Raw genomic sequence first — 27,698 nt, forward strand, 5'->3', positions numbered from 1 at the left:
GAGGACGCTGGGTCATTCTCCTCTACCAGCGAGAGAACCAACACATATGCATGTAACATATTGCCTTAATATCTGATTCGGACGCTTGGCATTTGTCTTCTACTTGACCACAAATCAAGCAAGCTTTAAAACTCCGATGACTTTAAATGTTCTTCTAGTGTGCAGACTACAAACCAAACCCAGCAAAGCAGGAATATTACTAAGCCATGGAATAAACTATTTACACAAAGAGCTCAGCCTTGTGTATATTTCCAAGTCGTGTTTAGTCTATGGCGGAACATCTGCTCCAAATTCCAAATTAAGAGGAAACACCTTCGTTTGGCATTACTTTCCTTTGTGTTGCCTAAAACTGCTAGGGGGTCAGCAATGCAACATAGTTTCCGGGAGCAGGTACTCAGCTCCCGCCAGGCCTCCCCAGGGTCCAGAGAGAAAGTCAGGCAGGATCACTGAACCCACTACAAGTAATTCACGACTTCCCTCCATGCATCAGGTACTCCCCCAGACAGTGGGGGCATTTTTCAAAGAAGCTCTGTCCTCCAGCATCTCAAAATCATCAAGGGTGTTAAACCAACATACACAAGACAATGAGATCTCAGCCACGTAGCAGTGATAACAGCTATCGTCTTCTCAGGGTTTACTTGCTTCACACGTACAACCTCTCTGAACATCTTAAAGGTGTCTGCAGATGCTGTGTCGTCCTCATTTGATGGATCAGGGACCCGAGGCTCAAAGAGATGACACTGCTCCACGGAACACAGAGGTAAGTCCTTCGTGACAACTACCCACCCTGCACGCTGGGGAGTATGAAGACGAAGACCAGATAAGTCCATGAACCCACGTGGCGAAGGGTATGTAAAGCCAGGCCAAATTAAAACAACAGGAAGATACCACTACACATCCATCAGAGTGGCTGAAATCCAAAGCACTGACAACACCAAATGCTGACACGGACGTGGAGCAACAGGAACTCTCATTCACGCTGACAGGAATGCAGAATGGCTCAGCCACTTTGGAAGAGAGTTTGCTGGTTTCTTACAAAGCCAAACATACTCTTACCATATGATCCAGCAGTTGTGCACTTTGGTATCTACCCAAAGGAGTTGAAAACTTAGGTCCACACAAAAAGCTGCACACAGATGTTTATAGAAGCTTTATTCAAAATCAGCCAAAGCTTGGAAGCAACCAAGGTGTGTTTCAGTAGATGAGTGGATAGACTGTGGTCCACGCAGACCACGGAGTATTATGCAGTGCTAAAAAGAAATGGGCTATCAAGCCATGCAAAGACACGGAAGAAATTTAAATGCATATGAATAAGTGAAAGAAGCCAATGGATATGGGGAGGGGGGAAGGTCAGCTGTGACAAAGCGAGAGAGAGGCATGGACATATATACACTACCAAACGTAAGGTAGATAGCTAGTGGGAAGCAGCCGCATAGCACAGGGAGATCAGCTCGGGGCTTTGTGACCGCCTGGAGGGGTGGGCTAGGGACGGTGGGAGGGAGGGAGACGCAAGAGGGAAGAGATATGGGAACATATGTATATGTATAACTGATTCACTTTGTTATAAAGCAGAAACTAACACACCATTGTAAAGCAATTATACTCCAATAAAGATGTAAAAAAAAAAAAAAAAGAAGCCAATGGGAAAAATCTACATAATGTATGATTCCAGCTACAAGAAAAGGCAAAACTATGGAGACAGTAATGCCAGGGTCTGGGGAGAGATGGGGATGAAGAGGCAGGACCACAGAGGACTTTTGGGGCAGTGAAAATACTCTGTGTGATACTATAATGATGGCTACATGCCATCACACATTTATCCAGACCCAATGATATACAACCCTCAGAGTGAACCCTAAGGTAAACTACGGACAGTGGGTCGGTGTAGGTTCATCAGTTGTGACACACGCACCAACTGGTGGGGGATGCTGATAGTGGGCAAGGCCGTTCTTGTGGGGACACAGGGGGTAGATGGAAAATCTCTGTACCTTCCTCTCAATTTCGCCTTGACCCTGAAACTGCCCTAAACAATAAAGTCTTTATTAAAAATGAACAAATGAAAACCACCCAGCCAAAGAGCTGGAGACTTTTGGTCAGACAGGAGGTAGCCACTGTCAGATGCTGAGCAGAGGAATCACGTGGTCACAGCGGGATCGCTGAAGACAGACTCAGCACAACGTGAGGAATGGGCTGGGGAGAAGACAAGGCTGAAACGGGGGCAGGAGCGGGAGGGATTTGTGGTGATCCTGGCACAGGGCAAGTAGACCTGGAATGGTGTCGCAGCCATGGGAAGAGACGGCCGAGGGGGCTCCGAGGGACAGGTAGAAGGAGGAAGGGTGGAATGAGTGCCTGGGTGACGTGAAGGTTAAAAAGGAGGGGAGGGTGAGGCCTCCACATGAAGCCACGGTCTCTGGGTTGAGCGTCAGGTAATATTGGGGCATCAACGACCAAAACGGGCCACTTGGGAAGAAGGGGAGTCGGTTGGCGAAAGGTGGCAAGCTCGGTTCTGGACATATTTGCTAAGTCTGCAATCAAAGCAGGACAGCGGAGGCGAGATGTTCCATGCGAACGTGAGGAGACCAGACTGGGGTTCAAGGGAAAGGTTTGGAGTCCCCTTCACGAAATGCTGACAAATCATGGGGGTGGGGAGGGTGGAGAAAAAGAGAAGCCTGCTGGAGCCCAGCCCCAGGGCCCACCCACCCTGAGGGCTCTGGAAGAGGAAGAACAGAGAAGCAGGGAAACAGAAAGGACCCCAAGAAAGACTGATGTCACAGGACTAAGACCAGGAAAACAATGGAGGGAAATACAGGACGGAACCGGTCCCCGTGTGCCGGACTATAAAATGCTAACCCCAGAGTCATTCTTCAGGCGGTAAACTCCTCAAAAGAAACTGACGATTGAACCATTTTCTGGTTCACATCTCTTTCATTGTGCGCACAAGAATGGGAGGAATATGTCTTTTGTATTGTTCCACAGATGACATTTCTTAGTGGTTGTTTAATAACAGAAGAACAATGCTCTGATGATATTATTTTAGGCATTCTATTGTTGCTTTTGCTTATTTGAGCTCAAGAACTCAAAATACCCAGTCCGCCTGAGAGACATTTTAACGAGGCTCATGCCTGTCCAGTTTCTGGAACCGCTGCTAGAACAAACATCGTATGCCTCATCAAGACAGGTGCTGTAAATTATTCACTGATTGACGCCCCCTCCACCTCTAAAAGGATTTGTTTCAGCGGGTCACCTGTGGGTTCAGTTTGTCTGCAAAATCTCTACCAATTCTAAACTAGATAACCGAACTTGTTCAGTGATGGCCATCCTCCCCAGTTCCCAGAAATCTGAAGACAGTCCTGTTAATGGATAATGCAGGGTTTTGTGAATTCCCCCATGCCCTTGCCCCCGTGAGGGGAGGTGTTCTCGGTCAGCTCCGAAAGGCACTCCCGCCTACAATCAGTCATCCGTGCTGTAACTCTGCAGACATCCCAATCCACCTGCCACCTCCAGAGGGGGCCTTTGGTTGAGCTGGCATCTTATCGCCGCTCTCCTAGACCTCCTTGGGTCTCCACCCCTCCCAGGGGAAAGTTCAGATATCACGGCTGTTAGTCATACAAGCAATGGCATCTTGCTACCTCGAAGGAGGGAACCTTAAGGTCTTCTTTACATGCAAAGACAGCCTGGTGTGTGAAAGGGCAAAGGAAGAGTTATCCAACCTTCTGAGTATGATGCACATGACAATTCATATGAAAACAAGACGCCAGGTCTATGGTTCCCATTCCTTCCTCAGAGTCAGAGGTGGGATATCCTCCTGGAAGCTTCCTCTGCGCTCCCCAAAGCTAGGTTAGCTGCTCCTATGGCCCTAGGTTTACCCTGACTGTAGTGTTTACCAGCCTGAATTGTATCCGCCTGTTTCCTTCTCAGTACTTCTCAGGAGCCCACAGCCTTCCTGGGGGAGGAGGGTGGGCCCCACTCACTGATGCACGGCCTGGCGGGGGGTGTGGCCTGAAGATGTGCTCAAGGCCCACGTGTGGGATGAAAGCAGGAAGGATGGATGAGGGTAGGGGAGCAGATCTGCCAGGGAAACTGAGGCAGGGGGTTACCAAGTCCTCTGAAATCACCTGCTTAATCAGAGCAGACACAACATTTAGGATCCTCCGGTCTCTAAACTACAGTTGTTCTGTGTGTGTGTGTGTGTGTGTGTGTGTGTGTGTGTGTGTGTGTGTGTGTGTGTGTGACTACACCATTAACACACACACTAATAATTCTCTAAGTGTGCACTCACACACACAGGCTAGGCACACTGTTTCTCCCGGGTGGTATCAGAGGTGCTCTCCCCTTCATCCCCACCCAGCTCCACGCACGAAGAACACGAAGATTGACGTTATATCTTCACCAAGCTCACTCCTGAATACTGAGCTCATGTCGCTGCCACTGGTACGAAGTCAAAAATCAGCCTTCTCTCTGAAATTACATTCCCAGCAGAATGTGGTCCACATTCAGATCAGAATTAAGTATCCGTTTGAGTTCCAGGTCATTCAGTCTCAGAATGGTGACTAATGGTCTGGAGATGCCAACACCCTACTCGGGCATCACCACACTTTGGCGAAAGTTCACATTTCTGATCCTGAAAAATAATTTGTGAAGGAGCATCAAACAGACCAGCTGGAGGGGGGAGTTTGGAGGCTGCAGAAGGAAGAATTCATTCAGCTCATGACTGCGTGAGTCGGAACCGAGGACCCTCGATCATAACACTATGGGCACGTTTTTGTCTTGGGTCTGCACCCTATTCCTCCGTCCTTGCCAAAGAAAGCAAAGTTGGGGAAGGGAGTGGGGGGTAGGAAAAAAAATCACTGGCTTAGAAAATCCACCCACCGGTAAGTGAACAGTATGGCCATAGCAGATATGATCAAATATAAAATCAAACAGCCTTTCCTGTGAATAATAATAATAGTAAGTACAATCTCTACCTGGCACCTAGTAGGTGACCTTTGGGTGTACCAGTGCAGGTAACACAGATTCAGATACTCCACAAAAGCACGTAATCCGAGAATCATTTTTATTGGCTTCTGAATTAGGGTTTGACTGGCAGCATCTTATCATTCAAAATGCATTTTTAAATGATATTCTGCTTGGATCAATATGGAAATTATTTCAACTTTTTTGTATCCCTAACAGCTGATTTTGGAAGGAGGTAAGCAAAAAAAAAAAAAAAAAAAAAAAAAAAAATGTTACTGATGGTGTGAGACAAATTTTTAAATTAGCCAGATATTATTTTAAATGGATTTTCTTATACAGCCATAAGTCATGTTCATATTAATACATTTTCTCTCTCTGAATAAACCAGGGAAAGTATGGCAAAATGATAATACCCATTACGTCAACTGGTGATCAGAGGGTGTCCACGTGCCAGGTCTCTTAAAACATGACATGAGATTTGAAGGATACAGCAGAGCCAGGACAGGGACGTACAAGGAAAGTAAAATAAGCCCAAACTCAACAGTAATGAGTTTGATTTCCCACTCACTGAGGGGCTCATTCTTCAAAGCCCTGGCTATTTGAAAAGCCAGCTCTCATAATTGGCTTTGCTTTGCTAATATCATCGATCAGAAAATCCAAGTCCAAACAGAGCTTCGTATTTCCAAACAGAGACCCTTCTCTCATTTCCTTGCCGTCTCTCCTTGGAAATGTTAAATCTCTGGGTCAATAGTTCTAGACCCAAATAAAGTGCTCTAGAGCTGCCTCTTTTGGAAGTATTTTGTCATCGTGACCACAGGGTGTTTAAATAACCGACTAGGGTGCCTGGCTAGACTCTGGGCTGGGAGGAACAATCTGAAGCTAGCTGCTTGTGTCATCATCAGGCCTTTCCATACCTAGTGACCCAGCTGCCAGCAAAGAGCCTGACTCTCTATGGCAAGACATGTGTGCATATCACCAGCTTATTCTGGCAAGGAATAGTTAACAATTTATATACAATGAACTGAAGTCAGGGAGCATCATTCTTCCTGAAGAGAAGAAAAGAACAAAAAACAAACAAACTAACTAAGCAAAATCAGGATGTGAAACAAGAGTAAGTGGGAAATGCCGAAAGTAGTAACATCATTTTTAACTATTTGGGGAGGGGGATGCAAAATGTGTGAGAAGGCACACCTTCCCAGCGTTTTGTCTACAGGCTGTGACACTGGGAAACCGCTGAGGTTTCTACTCCGTCTGAGGAGAAGGAAAAAAGCAAAGAGCACCAGTACATCAGGGACCGTCGAGAGCTGGACGCCTTTACTTGTGCAAACCGAACTCCCAGATCCTTTCCGGGCAAGCGCACAGCCGGAGGAAATGAAAACTAGGAAAACAATCTGTGCACAGAACAATGAGATGGAGTTTCATTTTGGTTTCACACTCAAATATAATGTGGTTATAATTTTTTTACTATATTAGTCAAAGTCATCGCGTCGAGTATGGAAACGTTTGAAAGCTGCAGGACAGAAAAGCTCCTCTGCTGTCCCTCAGCGTGCTGCAGCGACAGCAAAGTCGTGGGAAAGCAAAGATACAGCTGTTTCCAGGCAAACGGCCCAGGACTGTTCAGCATCAACCACCAGAGTCCCCAAAGCTCCAGAGAAACACGCCCAAAGCGACTCCCGGGCACATGTGTGGGGCTCCGAACAGCACGGGGCGCGCGTGTCCGGCCCTCCGGCCCCCGGCCCACTCGGGCGCCCGGGGCAGGTGAAGGCGCCCGACGGCCAGGCGCCCCCGAGGTGCGAGTTCAAATCCCCCTGACTCCCGGGCCACCCTCACCCCGCGCGGGGCGCACCAAGTTCTGCTCGCCCGCCCCCGGCCCCGAGGAGTCCCCTGACTCGCCCCTACCCAGCCCACAACAAAGGAGGCTCCCTAATGGATGCGCGATCGCACCCCAGGGGGTCACCGGCGGGGACCGGCCGCGAGGGTGCGCCCGGTTGTGCCGTGCGCGACCCCCGGGCCCGGAGGGCGGCTCCGGCTGGGGACAAAGGGGCCGCGCGGGGCGACGGGGCGCAGGGCGGGACGCCGGGAGCCGAGCCGGCCGGGACTCACCTTCGCGGCGGCCCGGCTGCTCTCCTCGTGGAGCAGGAGGGCGGCGGGCAGCAGGAGCCAGACGCCGAGCCGGGGCCCCATGGTGGCGCGCCCGGGGCGGCGTGGACCGGCGGCGGACGGCGGAGGCCGGCGCCCGGGCTCTTGGGGGCGGCGGCGGGCGGCTCACTCTCGCAGGGCCGGGACTCGAGCGCGGCGCACCGTCCCGGGCGCGGCAGCTCGCGGCGGAGACCTGAGCGCGACCAGGCGAGCTCCCCAATTTGTTGGCGCTGCCCCTCCCCTCAGCGGCGCGGGGCGGGCGGCGCCTCAAAGGGGGAGGACCCTTCGGCGCGGGTAAGAGGCGGCAGGAGCGCGCGGCCGGGGGATTGTGGCCGCCGCGCGCCGGGACGCAGGGCTCCGCGCTCTGTACCCACCGCCGCCGCTGCCCGCCCCGCGCCCCGCGCTCGCCGACCCGGCGGAGCTCCGAGGGCGGACGCGCGGGCCCGAGGTCGGCCCGGGGAGGCCGAGAGGGCGGCTGCGCTGCTCGTGCCGCAGGCGGCGCTTCTGGAGGGCGGAGACGCGCGGGCGGCAGCCACTGAAGCCGGGCCTGAGGTAAGAGCGGCCCTGGGACGCCGAGCCCCGGGCAGAGGGCAGAGACTCGCGCGCCCCGTGCAGCTCGGGCTGCGCGCCCGGCTCTCGGAGTGGTAAGGGGGAGAGGATGGAGCGGCGGCTGCTGAGCGGCCCCATCCGGGCCTAGGTGGGCAGCCGGCTGCCCTCTCCCCTGCCTCGTCGCGGGGCGGCTCCCGGTCACCCCCGGCAAGAGGCGGGGACGCGCCCCGCTTTCCCTTGTCCCGCAGACGGAGGCGGGCGGCGACGAGGCTCCCTCCCCAGCCGGGCTAAGCCCTCTTTGTCTCGTCTTCCAGGCTAGGAGGGACGGATCGGAGCCCCGAGGGGCCGAACTGGGAGCATGGACCGAGACCAGCGCGCGGCGTCGCGCCCTGCCCTGCGGCGGTAAGCGACTTGCTGCCTATCCCCTGGGTCCCGCGCGCGTGTGCTTTTTGGAATTTCCAAGCCGGGGCCGCACACTCATGGCGCTCTTCCCCCCTCTCCCATCCAGGTGGCTACTGCTGGGAGCTGTGACAGTGGGGCTCCTGGCCCAGGGCGTCCTGGCGGTAAGTCCTGGCTCCCGTTCCGGGCCGATTCGCGTGCCGGAGAGAGCGGTGGGGACACCGAGTGGCCTTGCCAGAAGGCCACTCGCGCGTGCGCACCTGAGCGTGTGTCCGTGTGTGTGTGCCTGGGTGTCCCCTGCGCCCCCTACCCAGCCCAGGCTCTGAGAAAGCACGCCTTCCCCGCCCCTCACCCCCGAGAACTCCGGTTTGCCGTTCCTTGGGTCCCCCTTCAATCCTGTGCGTTACTGGCGTCGGCTCTTCCTTGGGAACCAATAATTTAAAACATGGCTCGCGGCATCCTTTCCCCTCGTTTGAGCAAAACCCGTCGTTAGAAGCAAAGCTCAACCTTAGAATCGAGGCGGTCAGACACGTGGCCCTGGGGCGCCAGGCTTCGGGGGAGAATAGCTTGCGTGGCATCAGAAGCTGGTGTCGGAGGTCCTGCCCTTGGCAGAGTTTTCCGTTCTTCTGAATGAGAGGCTCTGGGGGAACGGGCGGGGCGAGGAGGACCGGGCGACTTTGTACTCTTGGTGTCGCTGAGAGGGAACAATGGCAGAAAACACCGTTTTCTTGCAAGACGCGCTGTGGCCCCGGAAAAGCCAGGATGGGGCTGCTAAGTCTCCCACGGCGACCCTGTTTATCAGGTCCCCCTCCACCCCAGCCCCGCCATTCAAGGTGACCCTGTCAGCATTGCCAGGCATTCCCCGCCTGCTGACTGCATTACGGGATTTTGTACTTGGCAGCAGGAGCCGCTCTGGTTGAACTTCGTGTGGCGTGGCTGAGCTGCCACAGCTTTGTTGGGTCCCTTGAGTTGAGGACCCAGATGTTTAAACTGCAGCTGAAGATCCAGGGGACTTACCAGGTGTCCTGGACCCCACCCTCCCTTCCTCTGTCTGATGGAATATGGTGGCACCTGATGTCCCACGTGGCTCAGTCAAGAGACCCCCCCCCATCCGCACTCTGGGCAGAGTGTACACAGGCACAGCGGGGAGCTGTGTTCACGGTTTGCTTTGAATGCTGTTATTTTCACATTGTTCCATCCTCACATAAAACAAATGAGGATTTTCAAGGCTGTGAGTGAGGAAGTGCTATCCTAGCTTGGGAAAGAACCTCTAGCCTCACTTTTCTGCTGCAATTCAGGGCCCAGATTGGGAGTAAGAAGAGGAGTCCATGGACTTTGACCGGAACATTCCAGGCCAAAGTTTTCTTAAAGCTCGGGTCTGTCTCCCTTTCCTTTCCACATGTCCTGGTTTACGAAGATCAGAGCCTAGAAATTTAAACCAGCCCATTGGCCTTTATGGGTCCTTATGCACACAAGACGTACAGGACTTGGCCCAGAGCTGGGAGCCAGGGCAATGCATGCGCGCGCGCACACGCACGCACACATGTGCGTGCGCGCACACAGACGCGCGCGCACGCTCAGAGAAGGAGGAGGAGGTCCCTGCAAAGGAAAGTGCCCAACCCTGTTGAGATTGTGCATTCGTTGTGCTCACTCTCCCACACCCCTTCGTCCCCTAGAACCACTTTTGAGTGTGTGTGTGTGTGTGTGTGGTATGTGGGCCTCTCAGTGTTGCGGCCTCTCCCGTTGCGGAGCACAGGCTCCGAACGCGCAGGCTCAGCGGCCATGACTCACGGGCCCAGCCGCTCCGCGGCATGTGGGATCCTCCCGGACCGGAGCACGAACCCGTGTCCCCTGCATCGGCAGGCGGACTCTCAACCACCGCGCCACCAGGGAAGCCCCTAGAACCACTTTTATAACATCAGTGTTTTCCTTCTGGCATTGATCCTAAAAGTGGTGGTGTTCATGTCAGAAGACCTGGGTACTAAAGGCAGCTCTGCCCCGGTCTCATAAATCCTGAGCGTGTTTCCATACACTGAACAGAAGAGAATATCCCCCAGCCTGTTACATGTAATATACCCCTGTGCCTTCCTCCAAAGCCTCTTAGATGCCGCATACTCATCTGAGTCTCTGCTTCCTGATCCTCGGGTGGGACCCAGAGCATTTATTGCCTAGCAGTGCTTCTCAGAGGACAGTCCTTGGACCCCTACACTCACCTGGAAAGCAGACCTCTGATCCACATCTCAAATCTTCTGATTAGACTTTCGGGGGTGGAGCCTGGGAGTCTGCATTCCCACTTGATGCTAAAGTTTGGGAACCACTGAGTTAAGAGTATTAGGTTGGAAGGCATTGGAGTCACTTGCCAGTTTATGGCATTTCTAAATCTGCACATACAAACATACTTGAGTCATTTTACTAGAGACACATCGATACGTGTTATTCAACAGTCGTGGAATTTATGATGTTCGACGATGGATGTTCCACTTGCTAACTTCTTATTGACCACTGGCTTTAAGAGCTGTTACTCAAGAAATAATGCCTTAACCTTTAACTATATTTACTAAAACATCTTTCCCATCGTGGCAAGTCCAGCTCCTGCCCTATTTGTCTGCCACACTCAAGAATCCTGTGTCTTTGCCCGTTTGTGCCAAAGAGTCTTCCCAGGGGTAGGTCAATTCAGTGAAGAGGGCTGCTCGCTGTAGCTTGAAGAGTTTTGTAGCAGAAGCAACGGAAAATGGGTAGCAGAGATGGTAAATAATTATTTAATGAATACTTGCTATGTGCCAATTTTTGCGTCTTAATCCATCTACGCTTCATAGGAAAACACAGCTACCTGAGTAGGTAACATTTATTACCCCCATTTTACAGACAAGAAAACAGGCACAAAGAGTTTAAACACCTTGCCCAAGGTGTCTCTCTTTGTAAGCAGCAGATCTGAACCCAGGCAACTACCCACTGCTTGGTTTCCCAGGGTCAGAACTGGTATGGTAAGTCAACTACTGATTTTCAGTAGTTGAGTCTCCTAACTGTGCTTTCCTTGCTCTGGACAGAGAAGGGCAGAACAAAGCCCACCCACTGGTTTCTGGGAAGAGGAGTCCCCCTCCACCTCCTCTACTGCTTTGCTCTATAGAGCAGGAGCCCGGAGCAAGGGAGACCCAGCACGATCTGGTGGCCAGAGGGAGAGAGGACGGCAGCAGTCCCCTGGCAGCCTAGGCTCGGGACCCAGCGTGGGTACACGCACCCTGGATGTGTGGCACCCTGTCGTCAGGCTGCTGCCCGGCCTGAGGGCACGTGAGACAGCCCGTCCTAAACGGCCACCATCCCAGGCTTTGAAGGCAGGTTGCCCCGACCGCACTATTGCTTCTTATCTCAAGACGTGGGGCAGCAGCCTTGAAGATCTAAGAGGGCAGCCCTGTGTGATTCTGGGGGGAAGAGAATTCCAGAGAACAGAGACCTTCCTGGAGATCAGATGTGCTGTAGGCTGGGCTGACCTCCTGACCTCAGCCGGGGAGAACTTAGATTCTCCAGGTTATGAAGAGGCAGCCAGGAGAGCTGGACACACAGACCCCGTATGCTCCGGGAGATGGTGGGCTCCAGACTGCCTTCCCACCAGCTCAGATTTCCAGGGCTCCAGGCTCTGGAAGATTCTCTTGCCATTCCTGCATGCTGCCACACCTTTCCCTGCCCCCAAGGAAAGAAAAGAGAAAGAAGGAATAGGCTCTTTTTTTTTTTTTTGAATTTTATTTAATTTTTTTTTATACAGCAGGTTCTTATTAGTCATCTATTTCATACACATCAGTGCATACATGTCAATCCCAATCTCCCAGTTCATCACACCACCACCACCACCACCACCCCACCACTTTCCCCCCTGGTGTCCATACGTTTGTTCTTTACATCTGTGTCTCTATTTCTGCCCTGCAAACCGGTTCATCTGCACCATTTTACTAGGTTCCATATATATGCGTTAATATATGATATTTGTTTTTCTCTTTCTGACTTACTTCACTGTGTATGACAGTCTCTAGATCATCCATGTCTCTACAGATGACCCAATTTCGTTCCTTTTTATGGTTGAGTGATATTCCATTGTATACACGTACCACATCTTCTTTATCCCTTCGTCTGTCGATGGACATTTAGGTTGCTTCCATGTCCTGGCTATTGTAAATAGTGCTGCAGTGAACATTGGGATGCATGTGTCTTTTTGAATTATGGTTTTCTCTGGGTATATGCCCAGTAATGGGATTGCTGAGTCGTATGGCAGTTCTATTTTTAGTTTTTTAAGGAAACTCCATACTGTTCTCCATAGTGGCTGTACCAATTTACATTCCCACCAACAGTGCAAAAGCGTTCCCATTTCTCCACACCCTCTCCAGCATTTGTTGTTTGTAGATTTTCTGATGATGCCCATTCTAACTGGTGTGAGGTGATACCTCATTGTAGTTTTGATTTGCATTTCTCTAATAATTAGTGATGTTGAGCAGCTTTTCATATGCTTCTTGGCCATCTGTATGTCTTCTTTGGAGGAATGTCTGTTTAGGTCTTCTGCCCGTTTTTGGATTGGGTTGTTGTTTTTTTTTAATATTGAGCTGCATGAGCTGTTTATATATTTTGGAGATTAATCCTTTGTCCGTTGATTTGTTTGCAAATATTTTCTCCCATTCTGAGGGTTGTCTTTTCGTCTTGTTTGTAGTTTCCTTTGCTTTGCAAAAGCTTTTAAGTTTCATTAGGTCCCATTTGTTTATTTTTGTTTTTATTTCCATTACTCTAGGAGGTGGATAAAAAAAGATCTTGCTGTGATTCATGTCAAAGAGTGTTCTTCCTATGTTTTTCTCTAAGAGTTTCATAGTGGCCGGTCTTACATTTAGGTCTCTAATCCATTGTGAGTTTATTTTTGTGTATGGTGTTAGGGAGTGCTCTAATTTCATTCTTTCACATGTAGCTATCCAGTTTCCCCAATGCAAAAGAGACTGTCTTTTCTCCATTTTATATCCTTGCCTCCTTTGTCATAGATTAGTTGACCATAGGTGCGTGGATTTATCTCTGGGCTTTCCATCCTGTTCCATTGATCTATATTTCTGTTTTTGTGCCAGTACCATATTGTCTTGATTACTGTAGCTTTGTAGTATAGTCTGAAGTCAGGGAGTCTGATTTCCTCCAGCTCCGTTTTTTTCCCTTAAGACTGCTTTGGCTATTCGGGGTCTTTTGTGTCTCCATACAAATTTTAAGATTTTTTTGTTCTAGTTCTGTAAAAAATGCCACTGGTAATTTGATAGGGATTACATTCAGTCTGTAGATTGCTTTGGGTAGTATAGTCATCTTCACAATATTGATTCTTCCAATCCAAGAACATGATATATCTCTCCTTCTGTTTGTGTCATCTTTGAATCCTTTCATCAGTGTCTTATAGTTTTCTGAGTACAGGTCTTTTACCTCCTTAGGTAAGTTTATTCCTAGGTATTTTATTCTTTTTGTTGCTATGGTAAATGGGAGTGTTTCTTTAATTTCTCTTTCAGATTTTTCATCATTAGTGTATAGGAATGCAAGAGATTTCTGTGCATTAATTTTGTATCCTGCAACTTTACCAAATTCATTAATTACCTCTGGTAGTTTTCTGGTGGCATCTTTAAGATTCTCTGTGTATAGTATCATGTCATCTGCAAATAGTGACAGTTTTAGTTCTTCTTTTCCAATTTGTATTCCTTTTATTTCATTTTTTTCTCTGATTGCTGTGGCTAAGACTTCCAAAACTATGTTGAATAATAGTGGTGAGAGTGGACATCCTTGTCTTGTTCCTGATCTTAGAGGAAATGCTTTCAGTTTTTCACCATTGAGAATGATGTTTGCTGTGGGTTTGTCGTATATGGCCTTTATTATGTTGAGGTAGGTTCCCTCTATGCACACTTTCTAGAGAGTGTTTATCATAAATGGGTGTTGAATTTTGTCAAAAGCTTTTTCTGCATCTATTGAGATGATGATATGGTTTTTCTCCTTCAGTTTGTTAATATGGTGTATCACATTGATTGATTTGCATATATTGAAGAATCCTTGCATCCCTGGGATAAATCCCACTTGATCATGGTGTATGATCCTTTTAATGTGTTGTTGGATTCTGTTTGCTAGTATTTTGTTGAGGATTTTTGCATCTATATTCATCAGTGATATTGGTCTGTAATTTCCTTTTTTTGTAGTATCTTTGTCTGGTTTTGGTTTCAGGGTGATGGTGGCCTCACAGAATGAGGTTGGGAGTGTTCCTTCCTCTGCAATTTATTGGAAGAGTTTGAGAAGGATGGGTGTTAACTCTTCTCTAAATGTTTGCTAGAATTCACCTGTGAAGCCATCTGGTCCTGGACTCTTGTTTGCTGGAAGATTTTTAATCACAGTTTCAATTTCATTACTTGTGATTGGTCTGTTCATATTTTCTATTTCTTCCTGGTTCAGTCTTGGAAGGTTATACCTTTCTAAGAATTTGTCCATTTCTTCCAGGTTGTCCATCTTATTGGCATAGAGTTGCTTGTAGTAGTCTCTTAGGATGCTTTGTATTTCTGCAGTGTCCATTGTAACTTCTCCTTTTTCATTTCTAATATTATTGATATGAGTCCTCTCCCTCTCAAAAAGAAGGAATACGTCCTTAAGGTTTTCTCTTCTCCTTCCAATCAGCTTAATGCTAAGTTACGGAAAATGTATGGTGCTCACATGCTTTCCATGCTCAAGTCAAGACTCCTAGAGATCAGGTCTTTTGCAGAATTCCCTGGGGCTCTAGTTCCGTTGTTCACAATCTGGGCCCCCAAGAAGCAGGGACGTTTCACAACGTTCCTCCTCTGTTAATGGAAAAACAAGGAAATCTCCAGCTCTCTGGAGGCCCTTAAAGTAAGCCTCCCTGCATGGCTTGGCCACAGTCAATAACGCCAGGGATTTGTCATAGCGTCACAGAACAGATGCAGGTATAAGGGGGGCATAGGGACCACAGCTCTCCCACTGCCCGTGGGTATATTTAGAACCAGAGAGAGAGGGGGGGGAAAAGTGCAATTCAAGTAAAAAGTTCTAGAACAGAAAACAAAGATTTTGGTAAAATAATAAAAATCAAAGGATTGTCTGTCTTCCTTTGGTGACAGACCAATGGGTGACTCGCTTCAATTAAGTAAGAGAGAAAATGCGAGAGAAAAACCAAAGTGCAATGGAGATAAACCTGATCGATGACGATGGCGTAAGGAAGATGTCAGTGCTTAGAAGGTGGTGGTTTTGGAATGTCTTGTACTTTTAATCTGAAAAGGAGCTGTCAGATTAGGAACCTCTGATTAGAGGACTTGAGAGGAAAATGTGAAGTCAGCCTCCCGCTGTAGCTGGTGGTGTCCTCACCGGCGTGGAAGGTGGTAGGTAAGGTTGGGAACCCCGGCCCTGGCTGATTCGGCTTGTAAGCTGGGCGTTCTGCGGGGAGCTGGTGGCCCCCAGGACCGGGGACCGCACAGCAGTGGTGGAGGCAACCAAATGCCACCCCAGCGTGGCTCCTAACTGGCTGGGTGACCCCAGAGCAAGTCACTTAACATTTTGAGGGAGGGTTGGCGTCCGTCCGTGCTGGGATGCTCCGGGCATTCAGTCACCCCGGTGAGTTGGAGAGTCAGAGCTGAGGACGGGGCCCGCCCCCTCAACCTGCCCCAGGCCCGTCCCTGGGCTAGGCCCTCACCACTCCCAGCTGTAAAGCTGGAAGCGGGATGCTGTTCCAGGCTGGCATTTGGGCTGCTCCAGAGAGAGCACTTAAAAATAAGTATAGGGCTTCCCTGGTGGCGCAGTGGCTGAGAGTCCGCCTGCCGATGCAAGGGACACGGGTTCGTGCCGCGGCCGGGAGGATCCCACGTGCCGCGGAGCGGCTGGGCCCGTGAGCCATGGCCGCTGAGCCTGCGCGTCCGGAGCCTGTGCTCCGTGGCGGGAGGGGCCACAGCGGTGAGAGGCCCGCGTACAGCAAAAAAAAAAAAAAAAAAAAAAAAGTATGCTGCTTGAGGCTTCTTATCTTTGGGGGTGGGGAGCTTCTGTAACCCAGTGAATGATACCTGATCAGCTGGGGCAAGAGGCCAGGCAGGTTATCTGGTGGTCACCTCCTGCCACCACCCTGCTGGCTGCTTCCACCGCCAAGGAGACTCTCCTGGGACAGGCCTGAATGACTCACTAACCTTGATTTCATCGCCCCCCTGGGGCTGTGTGATTTTTTTTTTTTTTTAACCATGAAAGAAGATTAGAAGGTGTCTAATCTTAGGGAGACTGCGTGGGTTTCTCCAGCCCCCTCCATGCGGTCAGGGAGTGACTTTCAAGGGACATGCGAGCAGCTCCGCCCCACCCACTAGATTCCGAGCCCGCGGGCGCCTGGACCTGGTCTCTGTGTCGGGGTCTCCCATCTCCTGCCGCTCCTGTTGTGCACTGGGTGTTCTGTTGCGACGGGATTCTGCCACCCTGAACGAGGCTGCCTTCTGAAGCAACAAGTTCTTTTGTAAAGAAAGTGCTCTTCTAAGTGCCGTGCGGTATCCTGAATCGGATCCTGGAAGGGAGAGAGAATATTGGTGGAAAAACTGGTGCAATTCTGATAGAGTCTGTGGTTTAGTGCATGTGCTCATGTTCATTTCTAGTTTTGACAGAATGGGCTGAGGTTGTGTAAGATGTTGACATCACATCATCCTGTCTGCCTGAAGGGTTGTATGGGGACTCTCCGAATTCTCTTTGCAGCTTTTCAGCAAATATAACTCATTTCAGAATAAAAACCTGCCCTTAGAAGCCATGCATCTGTCCCATCTGGCATGCTTGGTCCGGACAGGTGCAGAGCGAGCAGAGAAGCAACAGGCTACACACTGGGGATCCGGAAAAGGGAGACAGTGCCCGCATGCTTTGCGCTGGTAGAAAAAAGCAAACAAAAGGCACTTCTGTGTCCTTGGAAGTCTAGCAGAAGTGGTCCCTGCTTGGGGAAAGGGCTTTTGTTCCCCTAACTTGGGTGGGGTTCTTTATGGGGAGAGGGGAGGGAAGGCGCCCCAGTGGAGATTCCACCGCTGGGCGTCTCCGAGGGCCTCCAGGGCTGAGCTACAATGGCCTCCCTCTTCTTGACCGACTGACCAGGGCAGGAACACGGTTGCACAGTTGTTTCCTGAGCTCGAGATGGCACAGCAGGTTCGCAGGACGGTGTCATTTCCAGGAGGCTTTTACATGCTCACACCTCTGGCCAGTGTCCCATCCATAGGGGCTGGCTGTGTGGGAAAGGAAAGCCCACCCCCAGCTTCTTGCACGCCTAGGACCCCCAGGGGACAGCAAGGATGAGAAAGTGGCACGTCCAGGGTCCCCGAGCCCCCCTCCACACGCACTCCCTGCATTGCTGCAGGCCGCTGCAGAATTTGGAGTGAGCACTCTCCAAGTGGCCATAACTTCTACTGGCTGGGGACAAGGACCAGGAACAAGGATGGCCAACGGCCAGCGGCTGTCACCTGGCGCTCTTGCCTGTGTCACCACCCTGCAGGAACAGAGCAGCCATTGCCAGCTCTCTCTCCTCGAAGTAGCCTGAAGCCCCGTGACCTAAAGGACACCCTGCCCCTGGCCTGTCAGAGGCCTCCCGTAGCCAGTGTCAGAATCCCGCGCCCAGCTGGAGCCCCTGTCCCTCGGAAATGAGCCATTGCAGAGTCTAATTAAAGTGCCCTCCCAACATTACCATTAGAGAGCCGGGATTTTAAGTCATCATCCTTAAGCCTTATAGACATTAAGCGTTTGTCTTTTCTCACGTAATTTTATCCCCACTGGAATCTCTGCCACCACAGACCAAGGCTTAGGGCACATGACGTCTTTCCTCCTGTCTCATTCACGGCTACATCGTAGGATCCAGGGCCTGAAACACAGCAGGCACCCAGTAAAGCATCTGTGCCGTAAATGAGTGAAGGTGTATAGCAGCTGAAAGTGCTGAAACAAACCTTCTGGATGAGAAGGACAGTCACGGAACAGCTAGGAAAGATTAGATTAAAATGTAGTTTTTCCCGGTGTGGTTGTTTTTCCCCAATTAAATGCTACCCCCCGCTGGCTACAGCTGTCTGTACCTGGTGATAAAGGAAGTGCTGATTTGTCTGTGAAAGATTTGCCTTTTTTCCGAGGGATTGTTTCAGGCCCTAAAATTCCTATTTTGCTGTTTTTGCCCCCTTCAGTGATCTCCCATGTGGGAATTACAGAAGAATTACAGACTGATTTTCTGGTACCTGGTGGGAATTACGTAACAGTGTGTTTTTCTGCGTGTTGAGCACTTTTGGGTGTGTGTCTGACTCTGTGGAGTGGTGTGGGCCCCATGAGAGCAGAGGAAAGGGCTTCTGCTTGTGGACACGGTCAAAGACACGGGCTCCCTGGGATGCCTCCCAGGCTGTGGTTTGTCCATTAGAAAAAAGAGAGGCTATTATCAACAGCTGGGCAATAATTTCAAACTAATGTCAGGAAGGAGTGACACAGGGAATGGGGAGCCCTCTCGCCTCCTCTGCCCTCACCCCTGCCCCTGGCTCCAGGTTGGAGAAAAGGAGGGATCCCCTGGGAGGGCCCTTGTGGGCTCCCCTGGGATCAACATAAGAAAGAGGAACCCCTAAGGAAGTTTCTAGCATTTCAGAACCCCAGGAACAGCTAAAATCTCCCACAGGGGAAACACAGCAGTTCGGTGCCAGGAACTGACCCTAGCCACTGACACACATTAGCCGCTAAACACCCACAGTTCTGTGATTATCCCACTTTACAGATGTGCAGACTGAGGCACACAGGTTAGGGCACTTGTCAAGGTCAATAAGGAATAAAATTGGGAATGAAGCCCAGGACTGGCTGATTCTATAACCTCGGCTCTTAACCATGGTGCTAGGCCAACAAATCCCTAGCCATAGAGTATGTGTGCATACTCAAAATACGCAAAATGTTGGCTATGTAAAATATACGTATGTATATTATATGTAAATATATGCATATATTATTTATCTACATGGAATATAGAAGGATGATAGACGGTAGATGATTGACAGAGAAAGATATAGATGATAGATAAATTGATAGATGATAGATGGATAGATAGATGGTAGATGGATGGGGAGATAGATAGACATGGAGATGAGAGAGAGAAATAGAGAACATAGAACACACAAGCGCACACACACGCGCCCTTTGGAGGACCCTAGCTCCTTTCTCCCTAAGCTGCCCAGGCAGGAGGAGGAGGACGGTCTCGAGGACGCATCAGGCAGACCTGTTCATTCTGGAGTCCCTCTGCAGAGAGGCTGACCTACAAGTGTGGATGACCAGCAGCTCCCAAACTCTGAGAAACAAAGACTAGAATGGCTGCATGAGGAAAGACCCCTGGAGGATGACCAAGGGGGACACACAAGCTGGCCGGGGGGTCCGATCAGCAGGGCAGAGTCCCCAAACCCTTCTCCTTCTCCGGGTCCTCTTCGAACTCCCAGGTGAATGTTCCACAGGCACGTGGGGGGCAGAGGCGCGCAAACACAGCATTGTCTCGGCGCAGATAGAGAGGCTGTTGGAAAATAGTTAGTCCTGACCTGGAGAAAGAGTTACTTAACCCCCCTGGGGAGTAAGAGCCCTTCCTAAAATTACTTCAGCTGTGCAGGGGACCCCCGTGGGCAGCAGTGTTATGATGACGGGCCCCATTTTTCCTGGACCAGCGCCAGCGTCCCTACCTCGGGGTCTGCTTTCCCTGCTTTGTTTTTTTTTGTGTTCTGATGTTTTCCACTGGAGTTCCCACATGCCAGCAGGTAGACAGGCGTGGCCTGTTAGAAAGCGTTGGCGCATCTGGGATGGAGTCCAGTGACCAGGAAAAGCCACTTTTCCTTCTCTGTCTCATTTTCTTCATGTGTCAAACAGGAATGTTAGTATCTGTGTCACAAGTTCACAAGTTCACTGATGTGAAATCTGTTCGCCGAACAACATGTCTCGATTCTGCTAGGACCAATGTTCACTCACAAGTCATGTACGTCAATCCTCTCGTGGGCTCAGGGCTGTGTCCCAGAGGAGGACAGGCCAGGGGCAGCAAGTGGAATGTTCTGAGCACGTGCACGTGTGTGTGTATGCATGTGTTTGTGTGTTCGGGGTAGGAGTATCCAATTGTCTGATGGAATTTTGAAGTTCAACCTGCTGTCCGTGGGGAGCGGGCAGCCCACAGAGGCCCTACTTTAGAGAGAAGAGCCATTGCGGGCTCTTTGCCGTGACACACATGCCGTGCGTGTGGCCCTGGGGACAGAGGAGAGGAGGGTCCCTGCTCAGACAGGCCCTCGGGCAGAGGCGGACGTGGCGTGGGCACAGCAGGCCAGCGGGACTGAGGGATGTGGGAGGGGACCATGGGGAAGAAGGTTCTGGTCCTAACATTTCTGGGTGCCACGGGCACTGGACCCTGCCTGGTAGGGAGGAGCTGTAATGCCAGGAGCCTGAGCTGGGGACACGCTCGCTGACGCTCCCGTGTCCACTTGGTGAGATGGGCGCAGGGGAGTCTTCCCAAAGCCTTTGGACAGTTGTTTGTATTTTCTTAAGTTTGAAAAACGCCCGCCAAGGGAAGAATGTTAATTTTAATTAACTTTAATTAACTTTATTAGGTCCAGGTGTAACTAAATTATTTCCAGAACAAATGGAAAGACTTACAAACAAAGAACATTTTGTTCGAAGGATTCCGAGACCCAAGTATCATTTAACAAAGCAAGAAAACTCTAGAGGCTTTTGTTTGGCGATGTGGCACAGAAAACACACCACAGATCCTTAGGAGAGGGTGTCTTTCTCGAAGGAGCGGAGAGAACCCCCAGCCTTTGCCTAACAGGGCCTCAGCAGTGCTCACTCGCTGCTGTGGTTCCACAGCCAGGATGAACAGGACACACACCCACCCGTTTCCTCCTGAGCGCCCAGGTGAGCGAGGCCAGTGGGTGACCTCAAACAAGAAGAGTGCGGCTGGAAATTCCAGGGGGAAAATCACCCCCTTCCCTTTCTTCCTTACTTGGTCACGGTCCGAATTGTAACAACCTTCCAAGTTGCAATGAAGGACCAAATACGGGCCTGAGAGACTCTCCTTTCCTATCTGAAAAGCACCTTCCTCTCCTACAGCTCCCACCAGGTCTGGCAGCTTCCCTCCCTGCCCCGCCCCTCCCCTCCAAGACAATCTTAGCTCAGACAGGATTTCCTTCGTCTTAGTCATCAGCTTTCATGGCCCAGCCTCCCCCTTCCCGTTGCAAAACAAGGAATATTAGCAGCGAACAGTCTGAAATGATTTGTAAACCTTACCAGTGCGTGTAGACATCAGGTTTTGTGTCTGCTTATCAATTTCAAGATGACAGAGGCTGGAAAAATCAATACGTTTCTTGTTGTGAAGTCGCATGGTGCAGCAGTGATGTTTCAGCTGTCTGCCTTGGCTTTTGTGAAAGTGCAGAAGAGCAGACACGTTCATTTTCATTGCAGTCCTAAAAAGCTGCAAAGTTAAAAACAAAATGACAATTTGGGCAGAGATCATTCCTGTTTTAAAAGAAGGCTCCTCAAAGGAGGGGTCAGTTCAGCAACCTTTCTGGCTGGTAACGGGTCCGTTTCCCAGCATCACAGAAGAATAGGCCTTCGAGGCATGGTGTGAAGCATTCCTTCAAAGCCTTGACAGATTTCCTGGGGTTTCGAAGGAGAATGCCGTCTTCATATTCTCCCAAGTGATTCTCTGAGGAACCAGAGCAACTCAATTACAGGAAGAGTATGTACGGTTGCCAGGTCTGCTCTTGATTAAAAAGGAAACCCAGCCAGGTCGCTCAGCTGTGGCTGCCTGTGCAGGGAGGAAAGTGTACCCCGACCAGGGAAGGGACCCCTCCATCCAGTTATAAGTGGACACACACACACACACACACACCCACCCGTCTCCCCTCCCTCTCTCCCCTCCCAGCAGGAGTACTTGTATCAGCACATCACTCTCCTTTTCCCCTAAGGGACCCCTCCATCCAGTTATAAGTGGACACACACACACACACACCCGTCTCCCCTCCCTCTCTCCCCTCCCAGCAGGAGTACTTGTATCAGCACATCACTCTCCTTTTCCCCTTGAATGGTTCTTGCCAGAAGATAGAAGACAAAAGCCAGCCTCTCCCAATTCAAGTCAGTGGAGTCCCATCAAAGAAGCTGGGGAGAAAAGAGATACAAATATCTCTTTACAGGTTCTATTATCTCTTTTTCACTCCCATTCCAAAATTTCTTCACTGACACCCTGTGCCCTTCTAGATGTAAAACTCTGCTCAAAAGTGGATCTGACAGCAGTTACTTACATGCAGAATGTGCCCCTAGTTTCCTATGAAACCAGTGGACCTCGGCCCGTCAGGAGGTGAGAATGACCTGGGGAGCTTTGTGAAATTGTGAGTGAGCTGCTGCCGGGTTGGGGGTGGGGTGGGGGGGCAGGCATCTGGGTTAAGCAGTGTCTGTCAACCTGGCTGCCATGGCCGTCGCCTGGGGGACGCTCCTGAATGCTGGTGGGGGGCCCAGCCCCGGGGACACCCTCAGGTGACTTAAGGGAATTTCAAACAGTGCTAGCACCTAAAACTAATACTTTAAGCAGTTACTAAACATACAGTGACTTGAGGTTCGATGTTTACATTCAGCAAATTTAATTCCATTCTTATTTACTGAAAATATTGCTGGCTGACAAAACTGAATCTAAAAGTCACTGATTATGGCCATACACAAAGATAACCACATGCTTGAGAACCACAATATGCCAGACACTGAAAACCAAACCAAACAAAATATGTACTAAATAAAACTCCGAGAACTTTGAAAATGTGGACACTTCACAGCAGTGTTTAGAAGTGTTTCGTTAATATTTTAAGACAAATGTATCAAAACCTTGGCATGTTATAATTTCAAGTTGCCAATTTTGCCTTAAATTTTGTCAGAAAGTTACAGCTACCTATATTGCCAATGCTGGGTCAGCTTAATTTGACTCACGTTTAATAGGACTTAACATTAAAAGCTCACACTACCCTGAAATATTTTGTTTCACATTCGGTGACCTTCAGTATTCAAGTGCCGGTGTTTCCGTACTGTCTTTTGGTCAAGTTTCTTTAAACTTTCAAATAATCACTTCTAGGCTTACAAAAATAAATATTTGTCAAAATGTTCAATAAATATTACACAAACTAGCAGCAAAAAGTATCTAAAATCTGTCGTGTGCAAATAGTTTTCTTCTCAACTATCATTCCATGGTCCCCAATAAAATTTTAGAATCTAGTTCCTAACACGCTACGTTCAGCAATTTCCAAGAGACAAAATAAGATTGGAAGTTTAAGGACACACACACACAGGACATATATCTAAAATTCTCTGAATGTACAATAAAATAAGTATTTTGTAAAAATTTATGGGCAAAATGTACAAGAGTCTAAATCTATACTAATTGAAATAGCACCATAACAAATGACCTCAATACCGTCAAGTGCACCTACTTAATAAAGTTTTAGAACAAGGCACAGTACACTTGAAAATCTCTTGCACTTTAAGAAATTTTTGCCGCCTTATGCCATTGTAAATATTAGTCTATAAAGATCACTATATTCCAACCACAAAATGAGCACAGAATTCCAAGTGGCAGAGGCATTTTTAGTTGGTGAACAATCATCTTTGGTCAGATTTAGCAGAAAGCGACTATAAATACAATGGAAACCTATGCAACTAAAATACATTAAAACTGCACTATATAGAAATAACACCTTGTGCAGTTCAGTACATATTGCCAACCTGTGTGATCTCAAGAATTTCAGAGTTTGTAACTACTCTGATTTACAAATTCTACAAGTGTAAAAGCCATTTTAACATTTCGGCGCAGCTTAAACAGAAAAAAGAGAATCTGCATTAAAATAAAAGCCTGCTGCACAACCCCTCCTGCTCATATCCTCTTGACCACAAAACATCAACACTAGCATGCATTAAACACCAAAATCCAAGCGGGTCCTTAAAAGGACGGGTCACTGGCATGGTCAGCCATTCTACCACTTCAATTTTATTTACGGCAGGTGTTCAAAACATCTAATTAGATGAAATTTCCCCTAAACACTTCTGTTATCAAAACTTTTAAACTTTTCCTATAATAATATGCCCACATCTGCCTAGCTTAGAATTAGTACCCTAAACATTAAAAGAGGAATTGCTGTATTTACTTGCCTTAACTTCAAAGAGCGCTTTGAAAAATGTATGGGTGTATTCCTACATGCCACCTCATCATGACCGGAACGGCTTATTTAAAGACTACAAGTGCCCATCCAGGATAGAGTGAGCAACTCAGAACTTCAACTTAGTACAGGCTGCCACATTAGAAACTAATTCTACCGTAAGGTGTTCTCCTACCCTCTCTGCAAGTACCAAAAAGTCCTAACGCAGGAGACAGCCCAAGATTTTTTCCTTTATAATATTTACAGATGAATTGATGATTCCTGTTAAGTTGTATCACACCTGTGTGCCAAGGTTTGATTTTAGCCCAAGTTCGGTGAATTTATTTTGTCAAAACAATTGAAAACTTGAGCATTACTGAGCCAACAGGACATCATAATAATAAGTTGCCCAGAGTTAAAGTCACAGTACATTAACGAACAAACGATCCTTAGTCACAAAATTATAAATGCAATTGGGGATGGGATTAAGCAGAAGGGAAGTTAAACCAAACTACAGCAGTTAAGTCTTCACCCCAACTTCTTAATAGGGTTGTTCCTTTCTTTTCTTCCTTTGGCTTTGAGCTCCCTTGAATTTTCAGGAGAATCACAGCTGGTAATGCAGTGCTAGTTTTTTGTGTGTTTTTTTCTTAACATCTTTATTGGAGTATAATTGCTTTACAATGGTGTGTTAGCTTCTGCTGTATAACAAAGTGAATCAGCTATACATATACATATATCCCCATATCGCCTCCCTCTTGCGTCTCCCTCCCACCCTCCCTATCCCACCCCTCTAGGTGGTCACAGAGCACCGAGCTGATCTCCCTGTGCTATGCGGCTGCTTCCCACTAGCTATCTGTTTTACGTAGTACCAGTTCTTGAAGCTACACGATATAGTCTCAGTTACATGTGGTTTCCATATTAGCTTTTCGGAAATGGTGATTCTGCTGCGAAGCGGATTCAGCTGCGCCACCAGTCAACCCCCGGAGAGCTGTAGTTTCCTCCGTATCCATCACTATTGTAGAAGCTTCCATAGCCACGTCCACCACATCCTCTGCTGCTGCCATGGCCACCTCGACCCCCGCGGCTGCTGCTTGCACGGCTACTACTAAAGCTAGGACCGCCAGAACTGCTACTTTGTCTCGGGCACCAAGTCATCCACTCAATCTCTTAGAACGCCCACGACTGCTACCCTTGTCGTCGTGCTCAGAAGCCATACTTTCCAACCAAGATGGTGCTTCTTGTTCAGCTTCAACAACAAGCGCCAACGAATCCTTTGTGATATTTACATGACTTTCATTGGAAAATGAGGTGGCAAGACCAAGGTTTCCTACATGTCCTGTACGGCCAATCCGACGTACATATTCCTCAGTAGCACTTGGCAAATCAGAATTGATAACATGTTTGACATTTGAAATGTCTAGTCCTCTTGCTGCCGCAGCAGTAGCCACCAGAATTGGGCTTTTTCCTGAGCGGAACTGGTGAAGGGCTTCCTCTCTCTCTCTCTGTGATCCGTCTCCATGGATGCTGGTACAGGCGTATCCTTCATGGTATAAGAAATCCTCCAGAGAATCAGCACCCTTTTTGGTCTCCACAGAAACTAAAGTCAGTGAATCCTTCCCTGTGCATTTAAGAGGTCAAGCAGAAACGACTGTGTATCTGACTGTTCCACCCAAACTGCTTTCTGCTTCTCGCCTGATTGGAATTTCATGTTCTAGAAATAAATGACTTACTTTACTCCAGAGGGGGAAGGAAGGAAGATTAGTCATGCTCGCTCTGGATTTTTTTTTTTTTTTTTTAAGTCCCAAAATTCCTTAATTAGGAAGTAAATGTAGTTGAAGAGTGTTGACTCCTGCCTAGAAATTCCAGAACAGGGAACGTCTGTCTGCACCACACTGATGTTTCAGATGGTTAGAAAGGCCTCTTCCCAGAACAAAGTCAAACCTGGACCATCACTTCTGTTTTGTATTAAAGCCATTTTAACATTGTGAGAGAGCAAAGCCAGAGCAGTATCTCAGAAGAAAGTAAACTTACTTAGAAGGGGGTGTACATATAAACGTACGTTTCCTCCATTTTCAGAATTGTCTATCTCTAGTTACAGTACCTTTAGCAAAATCCTGATCCTTGTAGTTGTTGAGTGAGGACAAAAGACAGGCTGTTTATTCTGCCAACATTTTTGCCTTCGTGTTGCTTTTTCTTCCTGGTTGGGTTTAATTAACTAGAGTCTCTAAGGATAAACAGAGAAAAAAAGGCAGCCTTCATGAGGTTTTTCTTAACTCCTCACATTAAAAAGTTGTCTTAGCTCTCTATACTTGCTAAGCATTTCATGTGTTAAAAATTAGATCAGGGCTTCCCTGGTGGCGCAGTGGTTGAGAGTCCACCTGCCGATGCAGGGGACACGGGTTCGTGCCCCGGTCCGGGAAGATCCCACATGCCGCGGAGCGGCTGGGCCCGTGAGCCATGGCCGCTGAGCCTGTGCGTCTGGAGCCTGTGCTCTGCAACGGGAGAGGCCACAACAGTGAGAGGCCCGCGTACTGCAAAAAAAAAAAAAAAAAAAAATTAGATCAATTTCCTGAAATTAAAAAATAAAACTTTGACACGTGATTCATACATCACATACACTACAGACATACTGTGTTTGTAAACTAATCGCTTGAAAGTGATCTTATTAATGTTACCTCAGGTCTCTTGTATATCTGTCTTGTGCAAACCTCTGTTGATTCTTTTATCCTTTTTTTAAACGGTGATAAAACACACACAACCTGAAATTTACCATCTTAGGCATTTTTAAGTGTACAAGTCAGTAGCATTGAGAGCGTTCACATTGATATGCAGTCTCCATCCATCTCTAGAACTTTCTTCTTCATCCCGAAGTGAAGCTCTGTCCCATTAAACAGTAACTCGCTCCTCCCCCCTCCCAGCTCCTGGGAACCTCTAGTCTCTGTGTCTATGAGTTCGCTTGTTTTAGGGACCTCATGTAAGTGGAGTCATACAGTATTTGTCCTTTTGTGACTGCCTGATCTCACTTAGCGTAACGTCTGGAAGGTTCAGACATGCTGAAGCATGTGTCAGAGTTCCCTTCCTTTTTGAGGCTGAATGATATTCCTGTGCTTTTCTAAGGTATTGTTTTCAAGTTCAGCTTTGTTTTCTTGGCTGGTAGGTTTCGGTGGTTAGAGTCAAGTTTAGGAGAAGCACGTGGGCCCCTTGGCCACGGGGCTTCTGTGCTTGGGTCTCTAAGATCGGTCCTCCCGCTTCTGCGTGGCTCGCTGGTGGCCCCTCTCCTCTTGACGTGGGTCTCGCTTTCCGGCCGATGTTGACCGCTCCCTGATAGAGTGGGTCCTTCGGTGCACTGTTTCTGACACACTGAGCCCAAGGTCTCATCCTGCCCCAGTCCCCCTCTGCTGAACCTCTCAATCTGAGAGGAGCCAATGGACAAAGGTATCGATCCAGTAAAAACCTGTAGCCAGTCCCCTGGAATCCTGTGGCGGGAGTTTGAGGGCCTTTAGCCAC

General features: G+C 48.8%; 2 protein-coding genes and 1 pseudogene across 5 annotated transcripts in view; 1 reads left to right on the forward strand and 2 right to left on the reverse strand.

Moving 5' to 3' along the window:
* Nucleotides 1-7,265, reverse strand: part of COL4A1 (collagen type IV alpha 1 chain) — a 147,217-nt gene extending 139,952 nt beyond the window's left edge. Inside the window, exon 1 of the mRNA XM_059995833.1 lies at nucleotides 7,057-7,265. Within this exon, the coding sequence (XP_059851816.1) occupies nucleotides 7,057-7,137 (81 nt within the window). The 5' untranslated portion in view covers nucleotides 7,138-7,265. The remainder of the gene's footprint in view (nucleotides 1-7,056) is intronic.
* COL4A2 (collagen type IV alpha 2 chain) overlaps nucleotides 6,685-27,698 on the forward strand; it is a 178,171-nt gene continuing 157,157 nt past the window's right edge. Inside the window, exons 1-3 of one of the 4 annotated variants that reach the window (XM_059995832.1) lie at nucleotides 6,685-6,743; nucleotides 7,956-8,043; nucleotides 8,150-8,204. In XM_059995832.1, coding sequence (XP_059851815.1) covers nucleotides 8,000-8,043; nucleotides 8,150-8,204 — 99 coding nt within the window. In that variant the 5' untranslated portion in view covers nucleotides 6,685-6,743; nucleotides 7,956-7,999. The other 3 variants (XM_059995829.1, XM_059995831.1, XM_059995830.1) reach the window with 3 other exon arrangements.
* LOC132413895 (ATP-dependent RNA helicase DDX3X-like) lies at nucleotides 25,033-25,899 on the reverse strand (annotated as a pseudogene).

This window comes from Delphinus delphis, chromosome 18 (genome assembly GCF_949987515.2).
Source record: "Delphinus delphis chromosome 18, mDelDel1.2, whole genome shotgun sequence".
NCBI lineage: Eukaryota > Metazoa > Chordata > Mammalia > Artiodactyla > Delphinidae > Delphinus > Delphinus delphis.